The 26,248-nt window shown below is 41.6% G+C and overlaps 2 protein-coding genes across 4 annotated transcripts in view; one reads left to right on the plus strand and one right to left on the minus strand.

Moving 5' to 3' along the window:
• sass6 (SAS-6 centriolar assembly protein) overlaps positions 1 to 12,784 on the plus strand; it is a 43,397-nt gene extending 30,613 nt beyond the window's left edge. The window contains exons 13-17 of one of the 3 annotated variants that reach the window (XM_026323755.2): positions 1,406 to 1,512; positions 3,550 to 3,653; positions 3,932 to 4,023; positions 12,216 to 12,271; positions 12,376 to 12,784. In XM_026323755.2, coding sequence (XP_026179540.1) covers positions 1,406 to 1,512; positions 3,550 to 3,653; positions 3,932 to 4,023; positions 12,216 to 12,253 — 341 coding nt within the window. In that variant the 3' untranslated portion in view covers positions 12,254 to 12,271; positions 12,376 to 12,784. The remainder of the gene's footprint in view (positions 1 to 1,405; positions 1,513 to 3,549; positions 3,654 to 3,931; positions 4,024 to 12,215; positions 12,272 to 12,375) is intronic. The other 2 variants (XM_026323756.2, XM_026323753.2) reach the window with 2 other exon arrangements.
• A 216-nt stretch (positions 12,785 to 13,000) lies between these two features.
• On the minus strand, positions 13,001 to 25,893 carry ahsg1 (alpha-2-HS-glycoprotein 1). Its single transcript, XM_026323577.2, has 7 exons — positions 25,682 to 25,893; positions 24,791 to 24,901; positions 24,560 to 24,644; positions 23,830 to 23,999; positions 23,432 to 23,548; positions 13,687 to 13,764; positions 13,001 to 13,514 (listed from the first exon to the last, which is right to left on the minus strand). Exons 1-7 carry the CDS (start codon positions 25,877 to 25,879, stop codon positions 13,026 to 13,028), a joined length of 1,248 nt encoding a protein of 415 aa, XP_026179362.1. The 5' UTR covers positions 25,880 to 25,893; the 3' UTR covers positions 13,001 to 13,025.
• Between the last annotated feature and the right edge of the window lie 355 nt (positions 25,894 to 26,248).

Below are 26,248 nucleotides of genomic sequence, written 5' to 3' on the forward strand. Positions count from 1 at the left end.
ATTTTTTTGTAAAACTCCAAATAATCAACTATTAATATAGTTGTTTGTTGCAGCTCTAGATGTGAACAGCTACTATTGGAAGCATGTCCCTCTTGAGCAGGCACTTGTTGACTGGTTGGTTGGGTGAGTGGAAATGGGAAAAATTAAAGAACAACAAGAAACAGACAAGCACTGTGGAAGTTGGCAATCTTGACTCAACTGAAGTTAATATTATACTGCCGAAAAAGTAAAAATGTTTATGGTCTAAACTGTAACCCCTAGTGTAACACAAGTGAAAATGCCAACCAAAAGAAGGAGGTATACTGCAGATTTCAAAGTGCAGGTATCTTTCCTGGTTTTCCCTAGACACTTCCTCCAGCTCTTCTGGGGGGACAGTAATAATACGTTCCCAGGCCAGCCGCTTCACACTCGGTTGCAAACCGCCCCAGTGCATGCTGAAGGTCCTGGCTCAATGCAGCCAACAGGACAAAAAGCATCTGCAAAAAGCAGAGATGAAATCTTGTGGTCACTGAACTGGACTCCCCCCAGCCTTGAACAGAACCAGTGACAAAGGGCAGCCCTGCCAGCAATGCGAATGAAGCTCCTGCTCTGGTTGTGCAAAGACTGGATAGCCCTTAGCAAAGGGCCCTGGACACCATACTCCCGGAGCACCTCCCACAGGATGTCACGAGTGATGCGGTTGAATGCCTTCTCCAAATCCACAAAGCATTTGTGAACTGGTTGGGCAAACTCCCATGAACCCTCAAGCACCCTGAAGAGGATATAGAGCTGTTCCAGTGTTCCACGACTGGGACAAAACCTGCATTGTTCCTCCTGGATCTGAGGTTCTGCCATCAGCCGGATACTCCTCTCCAGCACCCTGGCATACACCTACCCAGGGAGTCTGAGGAGTGTGATCCCTCTATACTTGGAACACACCCTCCGGTTCCCTTTCCTAAAAGGCCAATTAAGGGGCACTGTGTCCGATTGCAACGCAATGTTGCAGAGGCATGTCATCCAAGACAGCCCTACAACATCCAGAGACTTGAGATACTCAGTGGATCTCATCAGTGACTTCAGCTTGGGTGATCAGCCTCTGACTCAGTCTTTTTGTCCTGTTAGCTCCTCTGCTTCCTCTATGGAAGAAGCGTCAGCGGGGTTGAGGAGATTAACAATGGGAGTTGGTGTAAAAAGACAAAAAAAACTTCCAGGCTGTGTAAGAAAAGAATATGAAGGTCGGTGTCAAATGATGCATCATCAGCACAGTCTCTAGATTCTTCAGGTTTTTTGTTTTATGACATTTGGGAAAGAAGAGCCAGTTTGAAGGGAAATGGCCAAAACAGCAAATTGGAGCATGTGATTAAGTGATAAGTGAGTCCGTTTTCCTACTCCTATCCTCCTTGATTATACTTTTCTTTTCCTACAGTTATAAGTTGGCTTAACAAGCAGCTAAATGAAAAGCAGCTGTCCAGAAATCCACAGTCCCCTGACTCTTTGGAGAATCCATCTGTATCCACAAAAACAGGACTGAGGGTAGGTGACACCTCTTCCTTTTTTTTTTTTTTTTTTTGTAAATTTGATCATTTAGAGATAATATAACATAAATATAAGATAATATTACACAAAGGTAGAGTGAATAGAAAATGCAGTTTTTAAATGATTTCATTTATTAAGGGCGAAAAGCTGTCCAAACCAGCTTTGTGTGTGAAAAAGTAATTTTTGAGTCAGAAGGTAAACTTTTTGGAAGGTGTGCTTCCAATTACATTTGGCATAAAACTAACACAGCATTTCATAAAAAGAACATCATCCCAACAGTCAAACATGATGGTGGCAGTGTGATGATCTGAGGCTGCTTTGCAGCTTCAGGACCTGGACAACTTGCTATGGTTTATTATGATTATATGGTTAAACCATGAATTCTGTGCTTTACCAGAAAATCCTGAAGGAGAATGTCCGGCCATCAGTTCATGACCTCAAGCTCAAACGTACTTGGTTTATGCAGCAGGACAATGATCTGAAACAAACCAGCAAGTCCACCTCTGAATGGCTAAAAAAAAAGTTAAGGTTTTGGAGTGGCCTACTAAAAGTCCAGAATTATATCCAATTGAGAAGCTGTGGCATGACAGGCCCTTCCTGCTGGAAAAAACCTCCAATATGGCTACATTAAAACGATTCTGCAAAGAAAGGTGCACCAAAATTTCTCCACAACATTGTTACAGACTTACTGCCAGTTATCACAAATACTTGATTGCAGTTGTTGACGCCAAGGGTGGCACAACCATTATTATTATTTTTAGGGGACATTTACTTTCACATCGGACCAGGCAGGTTTGGACAGTTTTTTTCACATAAAAACTGCATTTTATATTTACTTGAGTTGTCTTTATGTAATATTGAGTTTGATCATCTGAATTAGGAATGTAAACAATTGGTCGACTATCAATTAATTGTCAATAATAATTTGCTCCATTCATTTAAATTGTCAGTTAATTCCTCTTTTCCATCGCAGTACTTCTGTGATTTGTAGTGGTGTTACCAGTCGCGGGCACCATCCAGGCTTGAACGCCAAGTGAAATTCTCGCGGGGATAACCCAGCACACAGACATTAAGCAGTCAAAACGAAGTGCAGTGTGGAACCATTTCAAAATAATTGATTATGACAAAGAAGCCAACAGTACACTATGTGCTACTACGTTTAAGTACAACAGCTCAACAAGTTTGATAAGTTACCACATAAACAACTTGCATGCAGCAAGTTGCATCAGCTTCACAACCTGCAATCACCGCAGTGCTGGGAAAGCGAACCTATATTTTAAGTTTCCCGTCCTCCAATTAAGTGCTGCTAATGTTTCACATCTTTCGTATTGAGTAGCCTCCTAGGTTAACATTTTTTTATTTTAAATATTTTCTGTAGGCTTAATATTATGTAGGCTAAAGCTAAATATTTTGTTTAGCTTTCTATTCAAAATTTATTTTATGTGGCTGTTTCACGTGCAACAGATGAGCAAGTGCACAATTTATTTTCATGTTAAAGTAGCCTACATATCTTAATTAATTTCTATGCAGAATTTATTTTCTGATAGTACATATATTGTCTGTAGTGAATCCCTAATGGTACAATAAATCATTCATTAAGAAATATGACATGCATTTTTTTATTCATTATACAAGCAATATTTAGCTTTTACTGTTATTGACCCTATTGAAACTGAGGGAAATTTAAGTTCTCAGGAAAATTGCCACTCATCAATTAATTATTAATCAATCGACAAGGTCAACCAACTAATGATTGATAAATTAATCAATAATTTGCATCCCTAATCTAAATCATTTAAATGTGACAAATATGCCAAAGAATCTGTAGCTATACTACTTAATGCTTATACTATACAATCCAATTTTCTTCTGTTATGTATTAGTGTGTGTGTCAGTTAATTCCTCTTTTCCATCGCAGTACCTCTGTGTGTGTATATGCCTCAAAACAAGAAATTACATAAAAACATAAAATTTTATGACCTTCACAAACTTTTTATACAAACACAAATTAAAAATATTGCTGTTTTTTCCCAGGCACAGTTTTATCATCAGGTAGGCAAACTTGCTATATCTCCTGGAGCAGGTGCTGATGTGACTCCTACAGAACAGCAAGCAATGCAGCCAGCAAACAGACAGATGTGAGTTTGGATGATTACTTTTTACCACAAAATATTATGTATGGGCTAGCATGTGTGAAATACAGTCAGTATAAAGCGAGATTTAGCTATGGACTGTTCACTTTTTGTTATGCTGACATTTGTGAGATGAAAATTCTACTTTTTTTTTACTTGTTTTGTCTGTGGGGGACACGACAGACATTGGGCAGGCTATTTAGGCTGTACATCATGACTGAAAGATTTTTTTTTTTTTTTTTTTTTTATAAAGCTTCAAGCTGTTCTTTTCTTCTTGTCCTTAGGGGGAAATCTGCAGGTCTGGATTCTAAATACTTTGAGAGAAAAGATGATAGCATCCCAGTCTTTGATCTGACATCTAATCTACTTCACAAAGGTTAGCCCAGTAATGGTAGGGGGTTCTTGGGGCATGCTCCCCTGTAAGATATTTTTTAAAAATAATCCTTTAAATACTAACCTCTGGTGAACTTTATGGTCCTATGGATGAATTGAAATTAATAACATGTGAGACTAAACAGATTCAACATATCTAAATAGCACAGCAGTGAAAGACCTTGGCTGGCTGTAGAGGGGCTTATATCAGATTTTTACATTTTGGAAGTGGTGATGAATCAGATTCATTGTATCCCAACTCAGCTGTAAAAATCAATTTACCAACCTGAAACAACACTGGATGGTACTGTCTTCTTGAAAAACTGTCTTAATATCCGTATTGGTCACCTTGTTGAAAACTCTATTATTAGCTGACTTCTGACACTTGGGTCAGTGGCTTTTTGAAACACAAAAGATGTTCAATGTACCGATCAAAGGGATGTATAAACTCGTGAATATGAGCACATTGACCTGTAGGCATAGGTGCCGATTCCTTGAGTGTTCAAGCAGAGGAGCACCTACGGAAAATTTTGAGCACCCCTCAGTCACATCGTCATCAGCATGAACTCAGTGACATATAACATTGCCAAACAACTTGCCACTATCTTAGCGACACTGGTAGGTCACGCAGACCACCACATCCGGAATTCAGAGGGGTTTGACTCCAAAATCAGCATAAAATCATCTAAAACTGGATAGAAATGAAACTATGGTATCATTTGATGTTACATCCCCTCTTCACCAGCATCCCACCACCACTAAAAGAGGACAGCACCCTCTCTTGTCAGGAGCAGCCTCAAGCCAGACCAAATTCAAAGAAAGTTAAGAGAGTTCCAGACTCAGTAGGCAGCTGCGGGGCCCGGGGAGCAGCTGAGGGTCCAGTGCCTTGCTCAAGGGTCTTACTTCAGTCATGGTATTGAAGGTGGACAGGGCGCTGGCTATTCACTCTGTGCCACCGACAATTCGAACCTGCAATTTTCAGGTTTCAAGTCTGGCTCCCTAGCCATTAGGCCACGACATATTCAATGTTCATGTTCAATACAGATATATATATTTAACCCTCAGGGGTCGACAAATGCGCCAGTGCATTTTGTGGCATCTTCTCTTCTAAACACAGTAGTTTAGGGGGAGGGGAGGTATAAACAGGACAGACAGTTGTTGGAAAAGGAGTGAGGCAGTCAAACCTGTTGAAGAACTGGTCGAATTCATTGGCCCTCACCTCACATCCCCAAGCTGCTGTCCTTCTTTTTACAGCCTGTAATGGTTTTCATACCATCCCAGACATCCCTCATGTTGCTTTCCTGCAACTTCTTCTCCTTCTGTATGTCTCCTTGGCCTCTTTCAGACTGAACTTGAGTTCTCTCTGAAGGCGCTTGAGCTCAGCCTCATCACCAGCCTTCTTCTTGATGTTCAGTAGAAGCTTGACTTCGCTGGTAATTCAAGGCTTGTTGTTCGGAAAGCAGCACACGGTACTAACAGGCACAATGATGTCCATACAGAAGTTGAGGTAGTCTGTCATGCAATGTGTGATCTCTAAAATGTCACCTATCATGGGGCTCCTGCAGCACACTACAGTCAGTACACTCAAAATGGTCCTTCAGCATCTTCTCAGCCTAAGGAGACCATTTTCTGAATGTACATGTTGTTGTTGGCTGACTCATGACACAGGGCTTGTACTGGGGCTTCAGGAAGGTAAGATTATCGTCTGATTTTCCTAGTGGGGACAGAGGGGTGACACTGTAAGCTTCACTCAAATAAGCATACAAAAGGTCTATTGTCCTGTTTTTCCTGATAGCACAATCCACAAACTGATGGAAAGTAGGGAGCGTAGCATCCAGGGTCACGTGATTGAAGTGTCCAGACAGCAGGACAAAGGCATTTGTGTTGAGTTTGCTCGCGATAATTGTCACATGCTGTGTCTGTGTCTGCACGTGGTGGGATGTAAACACAAACAATAATGGCATGCGAGAATTCCCTCGGGATATAGTACAGACTGAGACTCACCGCTAGCAGCTCAATGTCCCGACATCAGATAATCTCCTTCACAGTAATATGTCCCAGGTTATACCACCTGATATTAAAAAATGAACATAGCAAGCAGAGTACATTATACGAGGTCCAAGACCAGCTCCAGTACAAATAAATAAAATAGTTATATATATAATAAATAAATTTGTATTCTGAACAGTCAAAAGCCTTGTGTGTGTTACAGGAGAACACGCTAATTTGTAAATCTTCAATCTGCAACAAAAATATTAAAGCTTTTACATTTTACACAAGAATAGAAACTAAATTCTTTGGTCACTTCCAAATAAATAAACTAGGTCTGCAGGGGCTGCAGAGCTGGTGCTAAGCTAAAGGCTAAGCTAAAAGCTAAGTAGTGGAGATACAAGCCCTCTATTCTGTCAGTCATAATGGGAAACATGAATTCGCTAGCTAATAAAACTGACGAGCTAGTGGCCCTGGTCAGCGATCAAAGGACATACTGGGAGTGCAGTGTGATGTACTTTACGGAGACATGGCTAACCGGCAACACACCGGACGCTATCGTGGACATCCCTGGTTTCACTGCAGTGACTGTGGACAGAGACACTATGAAGAGCAGCAAACACAAGGGTGGAGGACTGGCTCTGTATATTAACCTGTGTTTTGGGGCCCTGGGCAAGTTTTGACATGGCCTGACATTTGTGCTTTTTTCAGTTGCTTTTAAACATATTAATGGCTAAAGTCTGATAACACTGTAATCAGCACAAACTGGGCTACAATAATATGTGAGCAGCATGTTTATACATGATTGTGTTTTTTAGAAAACAGCGTTTATGCATGGTTAGTGAAAAACTACAATTTTTAAGTCACTGAAATAAGGCCATAAAACATATATAGAACATTGGTTCACAAGACCTTTGAGAACTGCACTTTGTTTTTATTTCAAAATGATGTGAAAATCATCTAGTTCAATCATTCATACACAGATTTAAATTTTCAAAGACATTCTTTGTTTAGAAAGGGCATATGCAAGAAGGCATGCCAGATCATGAATAATCATGTGATTCACCTGAGAAGACAAAAACCTGCATGAGCCTTTCAGTCAATAAAAGGCTTACTAGTCGGGAATTATATCCTCCTGTGGGTCCAGTCACTCTTCAGAAGGAAAATGTTCATTTGTCGCGTTTTTCCTCTGAGGACAAAGTAAACTCTTTGTCGCTGTTCGGGGCCATCCGAAGTGCTTCTTCACCCACGTAGTGTGCCATCATCTGAATCCGCAGAAAAAATAACTAAATTTGATGATGAAGCTCGGGATCACATTAGCTATAATAACCAGCAACACCCGGACTCTGTTTTTATCATCCTCGGAGACTTTAATAAAGCACACTTGAGCCACGAACTGCCAAAATTCAGGCAGCACATCAAGTGCCCCACCAGAGAGGGGAATACTCTGGACCACTGCTACACCACAATAAAGGATGCATATCACGCCGTCCCCAGAGCAGCTTTAGGACTCTCTGACCACTGTCTGGTCCACCTCATACCAACATACAGGCAAAAGCTTAAATCTGCTAAGCCTGTAGTGAGAACTGTCAAGAGATGGACCAGGGAAACAGAGCAGGAGCTACAGGCCTGCTTTGAATGCACTGACTGGAGTGTTTTTCAAGCTGCTGCCACAAACCTGGATGAACTCACGGACTCTGTTACATCTTACATCAGTTTCTGTGAGGACATGTGCATTCCCACCCGGACCTTCTTAACATACAACAACGACAAACCATGGTTCTCTGGAAAACTCAGACAGCTTCGTAAAGCCAAAGGAGATGCCTACAGAAGTGGTGATCGGGTCTTGTATAATCAGGCCAGGAACACACTGAATAAGGAGATCAGAGCAGCTAAGAGGAGCTACTCCAAAAAGCTGGAAAACCAGTTTACAGCTAACGACTCTGCTTCAGTGTGGAGAGGCCTGAGGACAATAACCAACTATAGGACTCCATCCTCCTCCTCAATAGGCAATCAAACGCTGGTGAACGATCTGAATGAGTTTTATTGCAGATTTGAATCACCCCCCACCCGCTCTGATTGTCCTCCAGAGCAACCATTAACACCTCCATCCATCAACCCCCTCTCCCCCGCTCTGATACTTCAGACCAGTGTGGACGATGTGTGTCGGCTCTTCAGGAAGCAGAAGAGAAGGAAAGCACCAGGACCAGATGGGGTTTCACCATCATGCCTCAGAACCTGTGCTGACCAGCTGGCTCCCATCTTCTCTCTGATCTTCAACAGATCACTGGAGCTGTGTGAAGTCCCTGCATGCTTCAAACGCTCCACCATCATTCCCATCCCCAAGAAGCCAAAAATCACAGGACTCAACGACTACAGACCAGTGGCTCTGACATCCGTGGTCATGAAGTCCTTTGAAAGACTGGTGTTGGCCCATCTGAAGAACGTCACTGGACCCTTCCTGGACCCCCTGCAGTTTGCCTACCGATCCAATCGGTCCGTGGATGATGCAGTCAATATGGGGCTGCACTACATCCTGCAACATCTGGACAAACCAGGGACTTATGTAAGGATTCTGTTTGTGGACTTCAGCTCAGCATTCAACACCATCATCCCATCACTCCTCCAGAATAAACTCTCCCAGCTCTCTGTTCCTGACTCCACCTGTCAGTGGATTACAAGCTTCCTGACGGATAGGCAACAGCTAGTGAGGATGGGGAAATTTACTTCTGGCTCCCGCATCACCAGCACCGGCGCCCCCCAGGGGTGTGTTCTCTCCCCACTGCTCTTCTCCCTCTACACAAACGACTGCACCTCCTGTGACTCCTCTGTGAAACTCCTGAAGTTTGCAGATGACACCACTGTCATTGGTCTCATCCAGGACGGTGAAGAGTCTGCATACAGACAGGAGGTGGAGCAGCTGGCTCGCTGGTGCAGTCACAACAACTTGGAGCTAAACACGCTCAAAACAGTGGAGATGGTTGTGGACTTCAGGAGAAATGCCCCCACCCACCCCCCTCTCACCATTATGAACAGCACTGTGGCACTAGTGGAGTCATTCAGGTTCCTGGGCACCACCATCTCTCAGGACCTGAAGTGGAACTTCCACATCGACTCCATCACGAAGAAGGCCCAGCAGAGGTTGTACTTCCTGCGCCAGCTGAAGAAGTTCAACCTTCCACAGACGCGGCTGACCCAGTTCTACTCAGCGGTCATCGAGTCGGTCCTGTGCTCCTCCATCACTGTCTGGTTTAGTTCTGCCTCTAAATCAGACATCCGAAGACTTCAGAGGACAGTCCGGACCGCTGAGAAGATCATCGGTGTTACCCTACCCACCCTCCAAGTCCTGTTCACCTCCAGAGTGAGAAAAAGAGCTCGGAAAATCACTCTGGATGCCACCCACCCGAGTCACCACCTCTTCCAGCTCTTACCGTCTGGCCGGCGCTTCAGAGCTCCAAACATCAAGACAGCCCGGCACAAAGGAAGCTTCTTCCCTCAGGCCATCCAACTCTTAAACTCGTAGCTCTCCACCATTCCCTTCCACCACCTGCACTATGACACTTGCACCTTCCTGCTCTTTGCACACCAATTAGTTCCCCTTTCATCCTGTTTCTCAGGTTATCTGTGCATTTTTCTCTTAGTCTTTTAGTTTTTTGTAGCATTTCTGTAGCATTTATGTTTACTGTTTGACCCTTTGTAGCATTTGTATTTATGTCTGTTTGCACTGGAGTACCCCCCCCCCCCCCCCCTGTACCAAAACAAATTCCTTGTGTGTGTGTGTGTGCACACTCACTTGGCAATAAAGCTCATTCTGATTCTGATTCTGATTCTGATTCTATAATGAGGTGAGAAAGGAGAAACTGTACTGCTCCTTAATTTCATATGGATCACATAAAAAGAGATCATTTGTTTTCGACTTGAATTGTTTCATTTAAAAGAAGACATTTCAAGCTTTCTACATATATTTCTCGTCTTTGAGGCAAGTATTTTCGCTGAGATTCAGGTTTTATTTACGTGTCTGTGAAGAGAGGTGACAGAGAAGACAGAGAGCGCACCCTGTCTGCTTTCTTTATTTTGCGAAAGCACAGCATTTTGTTATTATGAGTGTATACAAATAAAACTAGAGCCTTTACAGATTCGAATGATGTATTGCAATTATCGGTATAATCAAAACTGACAGAGTAAGTTCTTTTCCATTTTATCAGGAGAAGATGCCAAAAAAAGTGTTGTTCATCGACCCCAGAGGGTTAAAAGAAAATATTTAAATGTGGTTAAATTAACCTTATGTCATTACATGTCACTCAAGAGTAACAAGGAACTGAAATAGTACTTTGGTTTATATTGTAATATATTCCAATATAGACTGATATGAAAAACCTTAACGTAATAAGATTTTTTTCTATATCGCCCAGCCCTGAATGACACTTATAGAGCTGGATGTGCTGCAGTCATCTGTCCATATGTCCAGTTACTCCAGTTTTTACCAATGGGCTGCATTTTGAGTCTTTGAATAAAGATGAAATGAGTGAAAGTTTGTGTCATAATCATCCACAATAAAAACAAAAGCCTCCTCCTTTTTATTTATTTTTATTTTTGGCACTCTGGCATTTCATTCATATTTCAAGCTATGCTTGTGGTTTATTATACAAATGGTGGTGATGTGGCCAATGCAGGACACTGACTCAAAATTTTATGTATCATTGCACTGCTCAGAAGGTTGCCTTCTGCAGTCTCAACACTACACAGCAAAAATTCCAGTGTTAAATTAACTCTCAGATGATTTCAACACTTTTCCAAAGTTTATATAGCTCCACACTCTTCTGAATTAAATTAACATGTCTGCAGTAGCTAATGTAGCTGATCACTTTTGATCAAAATTGCACCACCTTGCATCAAACAAGGCTTTGAAAAAAAATACTGTTTGTTCAATCATACATGAAGCTGTTAAAATCGGCTTGAAAAATAAATATGTAATAATTTAGTTCCACTTAATGTTCAATCTGCATGACCCAAATGAAAAATTAGAATGCCTATTAGAAAATGTAATTACATCTCCAACTCTGTCAATTAACTCCAACATTGAGTAATATTTTACTCTAAATGTGTTAAAATTACTCTTTGGGTGTTAAATTCAACTCAGAAATGTTTAACACTGAAATTTTAACTCCAACTTTTGCTGTGTAGATGCCACTAAATCTTTCGCATTTAACACATTGCACCTTTAAACAGAAGTGTGTTTTTGATTGACATATTGGATGAAAGTGAGGCTAATGTATTATATCTTAAGGTGCTATAGGTGGCAACTGGAGTTGAGGTTTAGCCATAAACTAGAAACTAGCCATTTAACCTCATACCAGAAGCCTCTTTAGATCTAGGAATTTAACCTCTGTGGAGTGGTTAATGTGGGATACTGTCAGTAGAATCATGGGAATCAAGGTGTAAATTGGTTTTAACCCTTGTATGGTGATTGGGTCTGTGGGACTCATTTTCATTTTTTACTACATATAGAACACACACAGTAAAACTCTGCCCCTTGTGCGTTGTATAGGCTGGTATGAAAAGGCTATGTGTTTAATGGGGCTGATGTGTTGTCTAGACTGACATGGTTACTGTATGTGTTCAGCTTGTGTTGTGTAAACTGACCTGAGTGGGTTAAAGTTCTAATCAGGTTCAAACACATAAAAATCTATAGTTATGAAAAGCCTTTTTCCCCCACACATATCTTGATTGCAATTGATTTTTTTTTTTTACTTACATTTTATTTAAAAAAAAAAAAAAGTAGCATTTTAATTTTTTTTTTTTTTTTTTTTTTTTACTTACATTTTATTTAAAAAAAAAAAAAAACGAGTAGCATTTTAATTCATAAATGTGATCTAACAATGGTAAAGGGCAAATATTAACCATATATGCTGTTTATATTGCTTGGAATTGGGATAAAGTAAACATGTGTTGCGTATTTTAATATAAAATTGCTTGATTTGTGTTGAATTAAAAACGTCCCAAAAAAACCCAACGGGTCCACCAGACCCTTGAACACTGAATAGCAAAAAAACATGAACACCACACAAGGGTTAATTTGTCTTGGGAGGGATGTCCCCTCTGCTTTGAGTAATGATGATTCCAGTTTAACATAGATGTCTTTCACTTTTTTTTTTCAAACCGTCCCCTAAATGCCTCTGGCCATGATGTGCATTGCTGTTCTCAAAGGAGTGTCCCTTATTCCTCAGATGCAGTTGGACTGCTGAGTCAAGAACCTTAAGAAGGTCCATTTGCCACTTCTAGTTTTACCATGACCTGAATGATTGTACAGGCAATTTTATAGATTTCAACACAGGCTTCCATTTTCTTTTTCTTTTTTTTTTTTCAGGTTTCCCCCCGAAAACAAAGCCTTCTGTACCTTCTGCTTACTTCTCTGCATAAAGCAAAAACTGCTAGATTTGATGATTAGCTACGGAATGGCTTTCAATTCGTCTACTTGTGGAAGTATAACCATCAAAACCTCACCATTTCTTTTATGTCTTCAGCTCCTCTACAAATCTGTTATTCACCTATGCTCTACATGAACTTGTTTTAAGTAACTATTTTTAGCATTTGATGTGGTAATGACCTCTGTAAATGCTGCTTCTATTTGGTAGAGTCAAGTGATCAATCAGAATTAATTCTTTAAATAATGTTTTCCCTTTTGCCTAATATAGTACAGTAATTTTGCTTAAAATGTTTTGTGTTGAATTAGAGTTATAACATGTATTTTTTAATAAACAGCTTATCCATCCTCATTGGTGTTTGTAGTCATTTAAATTAAGGAAATGTTAACAATGTGACAATAGCCTGAGTTCCCACTGATGGGGAGGTGACCAAGAAAATTGAAGACATTTTCATGACAGACTGACACCATGACAGTTTATTTTCAGCATACAGAACACACAAAATACCTAAGCATTTTGTACAAACATTGAAGACTCCAAGAGAAATCTTCTGAACAGCTAAAACAGACATGGCTTATTGATTGACTGTAGTTCAGGACTGATTCGGTTTTGGGTTTGGGTGGGGTTCAGTATGAGGCCAGGGGCAAATGGGGTGCAAAGCTGGGTCAATATTAGTCAAGAGACCATGACACGGATGGAAGTGGTGGTAGTGGGGGTGTGGCCGGTCTTGGCCAGGTGGGGGTTTATGACCGCCAGCATGGGGAGGAGGTCCTTGACCGCCAGCAGGGGGAGGGGGTACTTGACCATTAGCATTAGGGCGGTGTTTACCATGTGCGTGTGGACAGGAACCTTCATCATCAGCATGGGAATGGTGCCCTTTACCATGAACCTTTAGGCAGGATCCTTCACCATCAGCATGGGAATGATGTCCTTTACCATGAGCATGGGGGAGCGATCCTTCATTGCCAGCATGAGGAGGGTGACCATGAGCATGAGGAGGGGGACCATGATGAGGAGGGCCTCTATGATGGTGGTGCCTACATATGGGCTCTCGCTCACCAGGGCCAAGGGCAGTAGTGTTCTTTTCAGAAGAGAGCCAGAGAACAGTTATTTAAAGTCTAATTTAATTAACCTCAGGTTTTTATACTGGACTTCAGACTAACAGACGTAGCTGATACAGTGAATATAACAAGATACTGTTATTGTTGGCATGAAGTACATTAAATGAACATGTTTTTATAATGTGGACTCACCAGTGGGGGATAGAATTCACATCCAACTGACCCAAGCCCATTTGTTCTGGAATAAGATGAATGGCAGAAAGCATGATGCTTTAGAGAGAGGAGAGAGTGACAATTAGACAAAATAGAAAACATCATGTCCAATAGCGAAAGATATTACACAAAAGCCCATTCAAAGTTGTACTATCAAACAAAAGGATCTGTCTAGCTCTTATCAAGGACTTTCACTCTAAGCTAGGTGTTAGACTCCTGTATGTTTTGAAGACTCTTAAAAGTTTAAAGTGAATCAGCCACACTGAGAGTTCAGGGAGGTAATTATTCAGATTATCAAAGCGTATGACAAGGTGCCGAGAGAGGAGCTGTGGTTTTGTATGAGGAAGTCTGGAGTGGCAGAGAAGTATGTTCGAGTGGTGCAGGACATGTATGAGAGCTGTAAGACAGTGGTGAGGTGTGCTGTAGGTGTGACAGAGGAGTTCAAGGTGGAGGTGGGACTGCACCAAGGATCAGCTTTGAGCCCCTTCTTGTTTGCTGTGGTGATGGACAGGCTGACAGATGAGGTTAGACAGGAATCTCCGTGGACCATGATGTTTGCAGATGACATTGTCATCTGTACTCAGAGCAGGGAGCAGGTGGAGGAAAATCTAGAGAGGTGGAAGTTTGCTCTGGAAAGGAGAGGAATGAAGCTTAGCCACAGTAAAACAGAGTACATGTGTGTAAATGAGAGGGACTCAAGTAGAACGGTGAGGTTACAGGGAGTAGAGGTGAAGAAGGTGGAGGATTTTAAGTACCTAGGGTCAACAGTCCAGAGCAACGGAGAGTGGAAAAGACGTGAAGAGACGTAAAAACAGGTTTGAACAGGTGGAGGAAAATGTCAGGTGTGATGTGTGACAAAAGAGTGTCAGCAAGAATGAAAGGAAAGGTGTACATGACAGTGGTGAGACCAGCAATGTTGTATGGTTTAGACACAGTGGCACTGAGAACAGGACAGGAAGCGGAGCTAGAGGTAGCAGAGCTGAAGATGTTGAGGTTCTCTCTGGGAGTGACGAGGATGGATAGGATCAGGAATGAGTACATCAGAGGGACAGCTCATGTTAGATGTTTTGGAGAAAAAGCCAGGGAAGCCAGATTGAGATGGTTTGGACTTGGAGAGGAGGGAGAGTGAATTTATTGGTAAAAGGATGCTGAGGTTAGAGCTGCCAGGAAGGAGGCCTAGAGGAAGACCAAAGAGGAGGTTCTTGGATGTAGTGAAGGAGGACATGAGGATAGTTGGTGTGGGTGAGGAGGATAGAGAGGATAGGGTTAAATGGAGGCAGATGATTCGCTGTGGAGACCCCTGAAGGGAAGAGCCGAAAGGAAAAGAAGAAGATCTAGACATCTGATAAAAATTTGTGAATTAAAATGGGGCAACACTATGGAGACACTAAAAGAAGCTTCTTAAAATCAATTTTAAAAGACAGATAATCACTGGAAGGATTCAAGAACTGAAGTGATGTGATTCAATTCAATTCAATTTTATTTGTATAGCGCCAAATCACAATACAAATCATCTCAAGGCACTTTACTAAAACTAAAAACCCAACAAATCCCTTATGAGCAAGCACTTGGCGACAGTGGAGAGGAAAAGCTCCCTTTAATGGAAGAAAAAACCTCCAGCAGAACCAGGCTCAGTTTGGGCGGCCATCTGCCTCGACCGGTTAGGGTGAGTGGATAGAGGAGAGAGAAAAGAACAGCAACAATAAACAACAAATAGACACTGCAGGTTGGTGGGGCCAGTAACTGCACATCAGCGATATACAGCTCCAGGACCAGGGACACCTGCAGAAGGTACAGAGAGAGAGAACAGAGAGAGAGGGAGAGAGCACAAACTAGGGGAGAGAGAGAGCACAAGGTTAGTGACATTCAATGGTGGAATATACATGCGAGGGGGGAAGAGAGGAAGAGAGGGGAAGGGAAGGGAGTGTTAGGGTTAGGGTAGGGGAGCTCAGTGCACCGATGGTCCTCGGGCAGTCTAGGCCTATAGCAGCATAAATAAGGGATGGTTCAGGGTTGCCTGAAGCCAGCCCTAACTATACGCTTGGTCAAAGAGGAAGGTTTTAAGTCTAGCCTTAAAAGTACAGAGAGTGTGCCTCCTGAACCCAGACTGGGAGCTGGTTCCACAGGAGAGGAGCTTGATAGCTAAAGGCTCTGCCTCCCATTTTGCTTTTGGAAACTCTGGGAACCACAAGTAGACCTGCACTCTGAGAGCGAAGTGGTCTATTGGGATAATATGGTACTATGAGGTCTTTAAGGTATGAAGGAGCTTGATCATGAAGGGATTTGTATGTGAAGAGAAGGATTTTAAATTCTATTCTGTATTTTACAGGGAGCCAAGGAAGAGAAGCCAATATAGGAGAAATATGATCTCTCTTGCTAGTTCCTGTCAGGACTCTGGCTGCGGTATTCTAGATTAACTGGAGGCTTTTTATGGAGATACTGGGACATCCAGATAATAATGAGTTACAGTAATCTAGCCTTGAGGTAACAAATGCATGGACTAGTTTTTCTGCATCATTTTGAGACAGGATGTTGAGACAGGAAATGTTGTGCAGGTGAAAGAAGGCAGTTCTAGAGATTTGTTTTATGTATAAGTTAAAGGACATGTCCTGGTCAAAAATAAGGTTTTTCACAGTAGTGCTAGAGGCCAGGGCTATGCCATCTAGAGTACCTATAATTTTAGAAAAGATATTTCTGAGGTTTTTAGGCCCAAATACAATAACTTCTGTTTTCTCTGAATTTAAAAGTAGAAAGTTACTGGTCATCCAGGCCTTTATGTCAGTTAGACACACTTGAAGTCTGGTTAACTGGTTTGTGTTAACAGGTTTAATAAGTAGATACAACTGAGTGTCATCTGCATAGCAGTGGTAATTAATAGAGTGCTTCCTAATGACATAGCCTAAAGGAAGCATGTATAGGGTGAACAGAATCGGTCCTAGCACAGAGCCTTGTGGAACTCCATATCTAACTTTTGTTCGTGTGGAAGGTTCATCATGGACATGAACAAACTGGAATCTGTCCGATAAAGAGGATTGGAACCATTTTAACGCTGTTCCTCTGATAGCAGTCACATGCTCCAGTCTCTGTAATAAAATGTTGTGATCAATAGTGTCAAATGCAGCACTAAGGTCTAGGAGGACAAGTATAGAAACAAGTCCATTATCTGAGGCTAAGAGAAGATCGTTGGTGACTTTTAACAGTGCTTTTTCTGTACTATGATGTGCTCTAAATCTTGATTGAAAATCTAATGAATGATCTCTCATGTTTGTGCAGCAGTGTTTTGTACTTGTAGAAATGTAATAGTGTTCATGAGTAATTTAATCATGGTGACACCAGAACATGACATTTGTTCTTGCTATCAGTAGAGCATTTCACAAACTGGATTTGCACTCATTAGTAATATGATCCTTGAAATTGAAATCACTGTCAAACACAGATTTCTGACAGGTTTTCAAAGGTACCATGTTTTAGACAGTGTCATATCTATTGGCTACCTATAATCAGACCCTTTGTTTTATGGTTTTGAGACATCCAGATATTAATAACACAAAATTGATCTAAGCAGTGGTGAAAGAATTCAATAGACCTATGGACTGTATCATGTCTATGTGCTCATTGTTTTTGTTAATTACATTGACCAGAGAAAAAATATAAACCATTTCTAAAAACCAATAGCATGAGTTAAGGTTCAAAGAACATTGTAAAACACGAACAACTGGTCTGTTTATAAGAAAGCTATAAAAAAATTAAATAAATTGTAGTATAGCACTCAGAGGTATGAATGTCAAATGGTACATAGTATTGATAAGTCATAAAAGACCTAAACTACTGTAGTACTTCCTTCCCAATTGTTTTATCACCAAGTAGTTCATCATTATCAACAAAAGAAAGATTCAAAATGGACCTGTGATTAGAGCGCAGTGGGATTGTTTCTTGAAGAGATTTAACAATAGCTGTTTTATGGTTATGCAGATGTATGCTAAATGACAGTAACTGATTGATGTTTGCAGATAGAAAACTGAAAACCTTGCTTTTAAAGGGTTGTGGGTTAACAATCACATGCACAGGTGGGAACATAATATAGAAAAAACATTTCTTAGCACATTTTAAATAATGAATTGTACAAATGACATTTGACACACATAATTGTACAATCTGAGGGTTATGTGCAGTCTTATTTTAAGGTGGGGAAAACTGTCCGACACCTAACAGAAAACTTTTGCTTGAAGCTTTATTGTTGATGTTGATGATTGGTTTCATCAATGATTTGTTGTATTTGTAACAAGTGAAAATATACATTGACCTACAAGAGCTACAGTGGGGCAAAAAAGTATTTAGTCAGCCACCAATTGTGCAAGTTCTCCCACTTAAAAAGATGAGAGAGGCCTGTAATTTTCATCATAGGTATACCTCAACTATGAGAAAAAAAATCCAGAAAATCACATTGTCTGATTTTTAAAGAATTTATTTGCAAATTATGGTGGAAAATAAGTATTTGATCACCTACAAACAAGCAAGATTTCTGGCTCTCACAGACCTGTAACTTCTTCTGTAAGAGGCTCCTCTGTCCTCCACTCATTACCTGTATTAATGGCACCTGTTTGAACTCGTTATCAGTATAAAAGACACCTGTCCACAACCTCAAACAGTCACACTCCAAACTCCACTATGGCCAAAAGCAGAGAGCTGTCAAAGGACACCAGAAACAAAATTGTAGACCTGCACCAGGCTGGGAAGACTGAATCTGCAATAGGTAAGCAGCTTGGTGTGCAGAAATCAACTGTGGGAGCAATTATTAGAAAATGGAAGACATACAAGACCACTGATAATCTCCCTCGATCTGGGGCTCCACGCAAGATCTCACCCCATGGGGTTAAAACGATCACAAGATGAGCAAAACTCCCAGAACCACACGGGGGGACCTAGTGAATGACCTGCAGAGAGCTGGGACCAAAGTAACAAAGGCTACCATCAGTAACACACTATGCCACCAAGGACTCAAATCCTGCAGTGCCAGACATGTCCCCTTGCTTAAGCCAGTACATGTCCAGGCCCGTCTGAAGTTTGCTAGAGAGCATTTGGATGATCCAGAAGGGGATTGGGAGAATGTCATATGGGCAGATGAAACCAAAATAGAACTTTTTGGTAAGAACTCTACTCGTCGTGTTTGGAGGAGAAAGAATGCTGAGTTGCATCCAAAGAACGCCATACCTACTGTGAAGCATGGGGGTGGAAACATAATGCTTTGGGGCTGTTTTTCTGCAAAGGGATCAGGATGACTGATCCATGTAAAGGAAAGAATGAATGGGGCCATGTATCGTCAGATTTTGAGTGAAAACCTCCTTCCATCAGCAAGGGAATTGAAGATGAAACGTGGCTGGGTCTTTCAGCATGACAATGATCCCAAGCACACCGCCCGGGTAACGAAGGAGTGGCTTCGTAAGAAGCATTTCAAGGTCCTGGAGTGGCCTAGCCAGTCTTCAGATCTCAACCCATAGAAAATCTTTGGAGGGAGTTGAAAGGCCGTGTTGCCCAGCGACAGCCCCAAAACATCACTGCTCTAGAGGAAATCTGCATGGAGGAATGGGCCAAAATACTAGCAACAGTGTGTGAAAACCATGTGAAGACTTACAGAAAATGTTTGATTTCTGTCATTGCCAACAAAGGGTATATAACAAAGTATTGAGATGAACTTTTGTTATTGACCAAATACTTATTTTCCACCATAATTTGCAAATAAATTCTTTAAAAATCAGATTTTCTGGATTTTTTTTCTTTTTTCTCATTTTGTCTCTCATAGTTGAGGTATATCTATGATGAAAATTACAGGCCTCTCTCATCTTTTTAAGTGGGAGAACTTGCACAATTGGTGGCTGACTTTTTTGCCCCACTGTACATGTAAACTGCTGTTTATATTCAGACATATTTTCCACATTTTGCTGTGATTTAGATTTAGTTTACATATTGGACCTACATATGGATGACCAGTAACTTTCTACTTTTCAATGCAGAGAAAACAGAAGTTATTGTATTTGGACCTAAAAACCTCAGAAATAACTTTTCTAAAATTATAGCTACTTTAGATGGCATAGCCCTGGCCTCCAGCACTACTGTGAAAAACCTTGGAGTTATTTTTGACCAGGACATGTCCTTTAACTCACACATAAAACAAATCTCTAGAACTGCCTTCTTTCAACTGCGCAAACTAGTCCATGCATTTGTTACCTCAAGGCTAGATTACTGTCACTCATTACTATCTGGATGTCCCAGTATCTCCCTAAAAAGCCTCCAGTTAATCCAGAATGACGCAGCCAGAGTCCTGACAAGAACTAGCAAGAGAGATCATATTTCTCCTATATTAGCTTCTCTTCATTGGCTCCCTGTAAAATATAGAATAGAATTTAAAATCCTTCTTCTCACATACAAATCCCTTCATAATCAAGCTCCTTCATACCTTAAAGACCTCATAGTACCATATTATCCCAGTAGACCACTTCGCTCTCAGAGTGCAGGCCTACTTGTGGTTCCCAGAGTTCTCAAAAGCAGAATGGGAGGCAGAGCCTTTAGCTATCAAGCTCCTCTCCTGTGGAACCAGCTCTCAGCCTGGGTTCAGGAGGCAGACACTCTCTGTACTTTTAAGGCTAGACTTAAAACCTTCCTCTTTGACAAAGCATATAGTTAGGGCTGGCTTCAGGCAACCCTGAACCATCCCTTAGTTAGTTATGCTGCTATAGGCCTAGACTGCCCGAGGACCATCGGTGCACTGAGCTCCCCTACCCCCCCCCCTTCTCTCCCACCTCATGTATATTCCACCATTGAATGTTACTAACCTTGTGCTCTCTCTCTCCCCTAGTTTGTGCTCTCTCCCTCCCTCTCTCTCTCTCTCTCTCTCTCTCTGTACCTTCTGCAGGTGTCCCTGGTCCTGGAGCTGTTTATCGCTGATGTGCAGTTACTGGCCCCACCAACTTGCAGTGTCTATTTGTTGTTTATTGTTGCTGTTCTTTTCTCTCTGCTCTATCCACTCACCCCAACCGGTCGAGGCAGATGGCCGCCCAAACTGAGCCCGTTCTGCTGGAGGTTTTTTTCTTCCGTTAAAGGGAGATTTTTCCTCTCCACTGTCGCCAAGTGCTTGCTCATAAGGGAATTGTTGGGTTTTTAGTTTTAGTTTTTGTAAAGTGCCTTGAGATGATTTGTATTGTGATTTGGCACTATACAAATAAAATTGAATTGAATTGAATTGAATTGAATTTAAAATCCTTCTTCTCACATACAAATCCCTTCATGATCAAGCTCCTTCATACCTTAAAGACCTCATAGTACCATATTATCCCAATAGACCACTTCGCTCTCAGAGTGCAGGTCTACTTGTGGTTCCCAGAGTTTCCAAAAGCAGAATTGGAGGCAAAGCGTTTAGCTATCAAGCTCCTCTCCTGCGGAACCAGCTCCCAGCCTGGGTTCAGGAGGCAGACACTCTCTATACTTTTAAGGCTAGACTTAAAACCTTCCTCTTTGACCAAGCGTATAGTTAGGGCTGGCTTCAGGCAACCCTGAACCATCCCTTATTTATGCTGCTATAGGCCTAGACTGCCCGAGGACCATCGGTGCACTGAGCTCCCCTACCCTAACCCTAACACTCCCTTCCCTTCCCCTCTCTTCCTCTCTTCCCCCCTCGCATGTATATTCCACCATTGAATGTCACTAACCTTGTGCTCTCTCTCTCTCCCCTAGTTTGTGCTCTCTCCCTCTCTCTCTGTTCTCTCTCTCTGTACCTTCTGCAAGTGTCCTCGGACCTGGAGCTGTGTATCGCTGATGTGCAGTTACTGGCCCCACCAACCTGCAGTGTCTATTTGTTGTTTATTGTTGCTGTTCTTTTCTCTCTGCTCTATCCACTCACCCCAAGCGATCAAGGCAGATGGCCGCCCAAACTGAGCCTGGTTCTGCTGGAGGTTTTTTCTTCCGTTAAAGGGAGTTTTTCACTGACCTCTTATGAAGCAAAAATCAAGGACCGTGATGTCGCCTGGCATGGCGAAGCCGAGGCTCCACCCTGAAGCCAGGCCTGGGGTTGGGGCCCATTGGTGTCTGGGTCTCCCCCCCAAGGGGCCCAGCAGGGCAAAGCCCGAAAGAGCGACGAGGGGCCACCCTTCTGTGGACCCACCACCCAATGGAGGATCCATAAGGGGCCGGTGACTAGTGGATCAGGCAGTGACTCTCTTCTACTCTGGAGTTGCACGCGGTGAGAGGCGGCGAGCTGGTGTGGGCTTGCTCATAGCTCCCCACCTTAGCCGCCATGTGTTGGAGTTTTCCCCCCAGAGTGAAAGGGTCGTTTCCCTGCGCCTTTGGGTCAGGCATAGGTCTCTCACTGTTGTTCGGTCCATAGGCCGAAACAACAGTGAGAGACCTATGAGAGTACCTGACCTTTTTGGAGTCTCTCAGGGGGGGGGGGTGCTGAAAGGTGCTCCTACTGGAGACTCCATAATTCTGTTGGGGGACTTCAATGCTCACGTGGGCAGCGACAGTGAAACCTGGAGGGGTGTGATTGGGAGGAATGGTCTCCCCGATACGAACCCAAGTGGTGTTCTGTTGCTGGACTTCTGCGCTAGTCACAGCTTGTCCATAACGAACACCATGTTCAAGCATAAGGGTGTCCATCAGTGCACATGGCACCAGGACACCCTAGGCTGGAGGTCAATGATCGACTTTGTAGTCGTGTCGTCAGACCTTTGGCCGTATGTCTTGGACACTTGGGTGAAGAGAGGGGCAGAGTTGTCAAATGATCACCACCTGGTGGTGAGTTGGATCCGCTTCCATTAAGGGGAGTTTTTCCTCTCCACTGTCGCCAAGTGCTTGCTCATAAGGGATTTGTTTTGTTTTTTGTTTTTGTGTGTCTTGAGATGATTTGTATTGTGATTTGACACTATACAAATAAATTGAATTGAATTGAATTGAATTGAATTGAATATTAACAGTCCCTGTAATTTACACATAAAGACTGCACACACTTACACGGACAATTTAGAATCACCAATCAACCTGACATACATGTTTTTTGACTGTGGGAGGAAACCAGAGTACCCAAAGAAAACCCACTGAGATAGGTAACACAGGGAGAACATGCAAACTCCACACAGAAAGGCCCCTGCCAGGTTTTGAACCAGGAACCTTCTTGCTGTGAGGCAACAGTGCTAACCACCAATCTACCGTTCTGCCCAGACTTCTTCCATTTCACAATTTCTGGCCACTGGGAACACTTGGAACTTTAGAATTGGTTTTATAGAAATGTCCTGTTCATGTCATACCACATTTTTACTGCAAAGACATACATACAGTTCCTTGGACTTCATGTACTGGTTTTGTCCCAACCTTCAGTGTGTGTGCCTTATAGTCACAAGTACAATAGCCACTCTAGTCAAATTCTAGGCACATCTCAAGGATGATTAACCTCTTAAGACCCAAGCTCTAGTTTGATATGCATTTTTTATTTCTCTTTGCTATTTGGGCTTATTGGACCTTGATAAGTATAAAAACTAAGCATCATCTTTTGACATGATGTGGTAATATAACCCTAAATGTGATGTGCACGCATGTGGACGCCAGGTCCTAAGAGGTTAATGAAACTAAAACTCTTCATACAAACTTTTAAATTCAGTACATAACATGTACTGTGTTGTATCTGTTGCTCTGAATTTTTCAAAGTTTCTTTTTATGCAGTATGAGTTGTACTTACAGCTCTGTCATGGCAAAGGGGCTTGCATGCCTCAGGAATGATTCTGGATCCCATTGGACAATGAGTCTCGACTAGGACAAATTCAGCATAGTAGTTCATTCCTGTTGTCATTATGTACTGAAAGAGAAGGAAGAAAGAGTAAACAAAGGGAAAATGCAGAGTTTCAAAGATGGCATACAGATGTGCCAAGGTAGGATGATGTTTTAAATAGTTGCAAACATATACTTCTGTACATAAATTAAAACACTGATACAAACATTTCTGCAGTGTTTGATTATGGTTTCTTTGCTAAAATAATTAATCCCTCTGTCTGCGGTAAATAAAAAAGAAGAAACTTTAAGGACTGCATTGTGCATGCACATGAGTGTGTGACTGTGTGAGAAACAGATTTTCTATACCGCTGAGCTTATCCGCCCCACTTCCTGCAGAACATAGTAGTGCTGGTTTGTGGTGTTCTGGTTGAATTGTTTGACAGCTTCATTAACAGACGTGAGACCTTCAGGGCTGTTAAGTGGCATCAGGGTGGGACAATCAGGGCACATTCTGGCCATCTCCATGTTAGATTTTACTGCAAATACACAGAATTAATGTTATAGTGTCTCTGCTTTGTGAGAGTTCCATAGTATGAAAAGGAATGTGTGAGCTATTACGTAGTGACACATAGACAGCATGACAGTTAGGGTTCATATCCCCTTGGCCCAGGATCTATCTATGTGGAATTTGCATGTTCTCCCAGTGGGTTTTCTCTAGGTATTCTGGCTTTCTCCACAAGTTCATACATGCAGGTTAGGGTTAGATTAATTGGTGACTCTAAAGTGTCTGTAGGTGTGTTTGTTTGTATCTATACTGTATGTCAGCCATGTGACGGACTAGTGATCAATTCAGGGTGCACTCTGCCTCTCACACAATATCAGCAGGAATTGGTCTGCATACCTCTCCAGGCCAAACACCAGTATTTTTAGTTGCTTTACCATAAAAAAAAAACTTTTCCCAACCATAACGATACTGTAGCTGCCAAGTGCAGTGTTATTGTAGACATGGAAAACTATAAAAATGTTACTCTTCGTGTAAACAGTTTATCTGTTGTAAAAATAATCTGTCGGGTTTGGATACAGAAGAGAAGGCCACCTTGTTGCGTGTCGCAGTTATATTTGATGACTTTGGCATCTCCAGTTTTTACAGTCATCATAACGGTACAGTTGGCCATCACTGCCTACAGTCACACAAAGACAGCAACATTTTAGTGCAGATGCCTCGGTCTTCATTACAGGAAATTTGTTAAAATCATCACATTCCGGCTGTAGAACATTGTGATGTTTGGAAAAGGGGAATTTGATTAAATAGATGGTTTAATTTTACCCGGGCATGATCTTCACGGAGCTCACAGTCCTCATACTCTTTGGGGTTGACAATATGGCACTTTGTCTCCAAAAGGTCCAACTGCATCTGGACACTACAGCCGTCATCTTCCTGAAAACAGTAAGAGCAATAAATCACTTTTTTTGTTCTTTGTCAAGTGGCTTCAAATGATATGTGATATTGTGATTTGGTAATATACAAATAAACTGAATTTAATTGAATTGAATCTAAATGTTGCCCACATCCCATCCAACATAAAGTTCTTAAGTTGGTCAGCCAAAGACCGGACATAAATACACATCACCAATGTCCATGTACCAGTACAAAAGGTATAAGCTGTAATTGTAAGGTCAACAAAACTAACAGCAGGCTCAAAAGGATGTCTAAAACACAAGTTACACCATCTATACCACCCACACAGACCTGAAAGTGTACTCAGATGAAACAAGTGAAAAGATTTGTTCTGATATAACAAGGATCATTAGGGACTCTTAGTACTGATACTGGAATCAGGCTTTAATTAGCACCTAAAATGTGTTACAAGTTCTAGGGGTTTTCATATTTGGGGATCAATTTACAAAAATAAAGGAGGGCTGAAAGAATAAAATTGTGTGACACAAATACAATTGAAAAAACAAACTGTTTGAAATCTGTAAAGCTATTAATAATATTACATGTGTCCCTGGCTGTTTTCTTCTTTCTTTTCTGTTATTTCTTGGTGAATATAGTAATGGAATAATAGTAACTCCAGCTTTCAGATACAGTGATAAATAGCCCCAGTATAAAGCCCCCTGAAATGTAGTGAAGACAAAGGTATAGTTTCCTAAATGGAAATTTAGGGAAATTTAATTTCCCTAAATGGAAATTTAGGGAACTATACCTTTCTTATACCTTTTCCAATTTGATGCCCTGGATCTCATTGAGTTGGAATTTGTAGCCATGGTGGTGATGCTCGTTGATGTGATTTGTTGCCAGATGTGCTGCTGTAGTTTTATTATCCTCATTGCATGTTACTGGCTCCAAAGCTGGAGCAGCACTGCAAATCAGCACTGCTGAGGACAGCAGCACAAGGATGAGTAATCTCAACATGGTTCAGAAGAGAGAGACAGTAGACCAATGCAGCCAGAGATGTTATATAGACACAGAGTGGGAGGGTGAGAGCGTGACAAACAAGAAAAATGAGATAAGAGACTGAAGAGGTGTACCATGAGGCAAAGGCAAAGAACAAACAGAGACTTTAACCAGAACATCTCAACTTATTTTGAAATGTCCAGTTTCATCATGCTGTCAACCTTTTGCTGGCACTTTGCATGTATTTCTCATAATAGTTCGTAGGAATAAAGGCACACAAAACATTAATAATAAAAGCTTGCTAAAGAAAAGGTAAAAATCAACCAGTGGGAATTCAACAGAAATATCACAAGAAAAATGAAACACTAATGAAATCTGTAGAGTTGC

Source organism: Mastacembelus armatus, chromosome 4 (genome assembly GCF_900324485.2).
Source record: "Mastacembelus armatus chromosome 4, fMasArm1.2, whole genome shotgun sequence".
NCBI classification, from domain to species: domain Eukaryota; kingdom Metazoa; phylum Chordata; class Actinopteri; order Synbranchiformes; family Mastacembelidae; genus Mastacembelus; species Mastacembelus armatus.

Excerpts from the sequence above, each read along its gene's own strand:
- ahsg1 (XM_026323577.2), bottom strand. The coding sequence starts at position 25,879 with ATGTTGAGATTACTCATCCTTGTGCTGCTGTCCTCAGCAGTGCTGATT. Across the intron at positions 24,902-25,681 it reads AGGGCATCAAATTGGAAAAG|GAAGATGACGGCTGTAGTGT; the intron begins GTATAAGAAAGG and ends TACTGTTTTCAG. Across the intron at positions 24,645-24,790 it reads TCCGTGAAGATCATGCCCGG|GCAGTGATGGCCAACTGTAC; the intron begins GTAAAATTAAAC and ends GTGTGACTGTAG.